The 2,562-nt window shown below is 50.4% G+C and overlaps 1 protein-coding gene across 1 annotated transcript in view; it reads right to left on the minus strand.

The window, feature by feature from the left end:
• The window catches only part of STRAP (serine/threonine kinase receptor associated protein), an 8,962-nt gene extending 7,589 nt beyond the window's left edge, over positions 1–1,373 (minus strand). Inside the window, exon 1 of the mRNA XM_027890990.1 lies at positions 1,203–1,373. Coding sequence (XP_027746791.1) covers positions 1,203–1,314 — 112 coding nt within the window. The 5' untranslated portion in view covers positions 1,315–1,373. The remainder of the gene's footprint in view (positions 1–1,202) is intronic.
• Between the last annotated feature and the right edge of the window lie 1,189 nt (positions 1,374–2,562).

Below are 2,562 nucleotides of genomic sequence, written 5' to 3' on the forward strand. Positions count from 1 at the left end.
TGCTGCTGCTGTAGCTGCTTTAGTGGCATCTGTGTTCAAAGTGGCACCCCAAACAGCACCTTTATGGCCTAGAAACGTGCCAATCCAGTCCCCTGTGTCACCCTGACGTAGCATAGGCTTGCCATCTTCACAGAAACAAAACCAACATTCAGGTAACGTGGTAAAAGAAGAAAGCTGGGGGTTTTAGGGTTTTTTTTTGTTGTTTTTTCCCTTTGTTTTGTTTTGCTTGTTTTTTAAATATTCCCTTGCACCAGCATGTGGAAATACCTCATATTTTATGAAGCCGTTCTTTGCAAAGGAGTTTAGCTGAATAGCTTAGCTGTGCAGCTGTACTTGCTGCATGCCTGTGAACTGTATAGACATTCAAATACTCATACAAATGGGATAAAAGTTTTCTGATACAAGTTTTCTTTACGTTTGTGTTAAGATAGAAGGAAGCGTTAGAATTTTATTTTTACTAAAGATTTCTTCAGACAGGACAGATTTGTTATTTTACTTTGGAACAATATTATCAGGCTGTCTGTATGCAGGCACAGCTTCACGTTTGCAATGAGATATGTTTAAAACACAGAGATAAAAATGGAGCAGTAATAGAACGCCTTTCCTATCGCTTTTTTTTTTTTTCTGGGAGGCTATCAAAGAGTTGAGGCAAGATGTAGAGCTCAGCTGGAAGCACTTCAAGGCAGAAAGGAATGTCCTTTAAAATCTGTGCATACATAGGATTAATATACACATGTATAAAGAGACGACGCTATTCACACACTGAGAGAGTTCTCATCATTCGGTGTGCAGCAAGGCAGCTGCCCTGGTCAAACGGGAGATCACTTTAGACCTACAGCCTGCGTGCACAGACGGTAGAAACGGGAAGTTCAACAAATAAACCCTTTTGGAAGCTTCCCACCCCCTCAGCAGTTCGGATCCCAGCCGGGATCCCAGCTCCGATACCCCCGGGATAGCCCGACAGTGGGGCACCACGAACACCAGCCGTGCGCTCCCTCCCTCATCCCCAGCTGTGTCATGGACAGGCCCCCCCGGGCACAGCCCCCCGGGGCGGCGATGCGCGGCCTGCGAGCAGCGGGGCTCCCCCGCACCCACCCGGGGTTCCCCCTCGCCTACCCTGGGGCTCCTTCCCCCGCACCCGCCCCGGGGCTCGCCCACCTCCCCGCTGGGCCCCGCCGCACAAAGCGGCCCGCCCCGCTCACCCTTGCAGGCGCTGATCAGGAAATATCCGAAGGGGGTGACTCTGCTGAAGGCCAGGTCCACCACGGGCCGGGTGTGGCCGGAGCAGGTGAGCGGGGTCTGCCTCATGGCCATGGCGGGGCCGGGACGCGGGGCTGGGCAGGACGCGGGTCCGGCCCGGCGGGAGCGGCGGCGGCGCGGGAAGTGACGGGCAGGAAGCGCTTCCAGGCGGACGCGCGTCACGGGCGGGGCGCGGCCTCGCCGGCCGGGGTGGGATGAGGTGGAATGGGTTGAAATATCTCGGCTGAGGGGGAGCGCTGGGGGCTTCTCTCATCCCGCTTTCTGCGGGAAAAACAGCGTCTTTGCTGTTCCACTCACTGGCAACGCACCCCAGGGCTGAGTGCCGGGCGCCTCAGTGCTCCGCTGTTGTGACTAGAAGCCCTTCTCCATCAGTTCCCAACCCGCCTCAGCCTGGCTTTTCAGTTGTTGGTGTTGCACGTAAATCGATACCAGTTCTCGCACTGCCCTGCCCGCCTCCCCGTGTCCAGCTCCGTCCCAAAGAGTTCTCCGTGCACCTGTGGTGCAAACCGAACCAGCAGAAAATAACTCCTCGCAAAAGGCAGCCCGGCTCTTTCTGTAGGGCCGGCTCCTCTCACGGCTCACTGCGGGGTCTGATAAACCTTTTTGGCCGAAAAGGTGATGGGAAAACACTGAAGGACTTCAGGGACACATTGCAGAACCCAGATGGGTTGACATAAAAGACAAGGGAGGCAAGCTGGTGGTGGTGTCTGAACTTGCTCTCAGAAGCGTCTACAGGGTGGGATTTGAAGATGTGTCACCGGCCATAAAGACGAGGCAAATGGTGTTTCTCTTAACAGGCTAAAACCAGAATTTTACTGACAGTTACTCATCTCCTTTTAAGTGTTTCAATTAGGAAAAGCATTGAAATCATTAACAGATAATTGAAGTTTAGGATAACTTCAGTCTTTCACAGCTTCTCTATTTAAAGAATAGGCACCACGTTTCACTTTCTTCTGGCGTTTCATTTACCACCCAAGAGTTCTCAAAAGTAACTCCTAATGATTTTATAATTTCATGTACTAGCACTGTAACTGACATTTCCAGTTTTTCCACACAGAGCCACAGATTACCACATAGACCTTTAGAGTGTCTTTAAGATTTTCTGGATTTTTCTTTAACAGTGATAACAGTCTCTTACTGTACTTTGACACAGGCCTGTAGCTGAATCACTTAAGTCTCAGACCACAGATTAAAATCATGGGAAATTCAAATGCATCTCCAAAAGCTTTTAACATTAAAAGTTATATTTAAATAGAATTCCTGAAATGTGTGTTTCTCATGATAAAACTGTGACTGAGAAAT

This window comes from Empidonax traillii, unplaced genomic scaffold, assembly GCF_003031625.1.
Source record: "Empidonax traillii isolate 1590-97213 ecotype Southwest subspecies unplaced genomic scaffold, ASM303162v1 scaffold305:size1471525, whole genome shotgun sequence".
Classification (NCBI taxonomy): domain Eukaryota; kingdom Metazoa; phylum Chordata; class Aves; order Passeriformes; family Tyrannidae; genus Empidonax; species Empidonax traillii.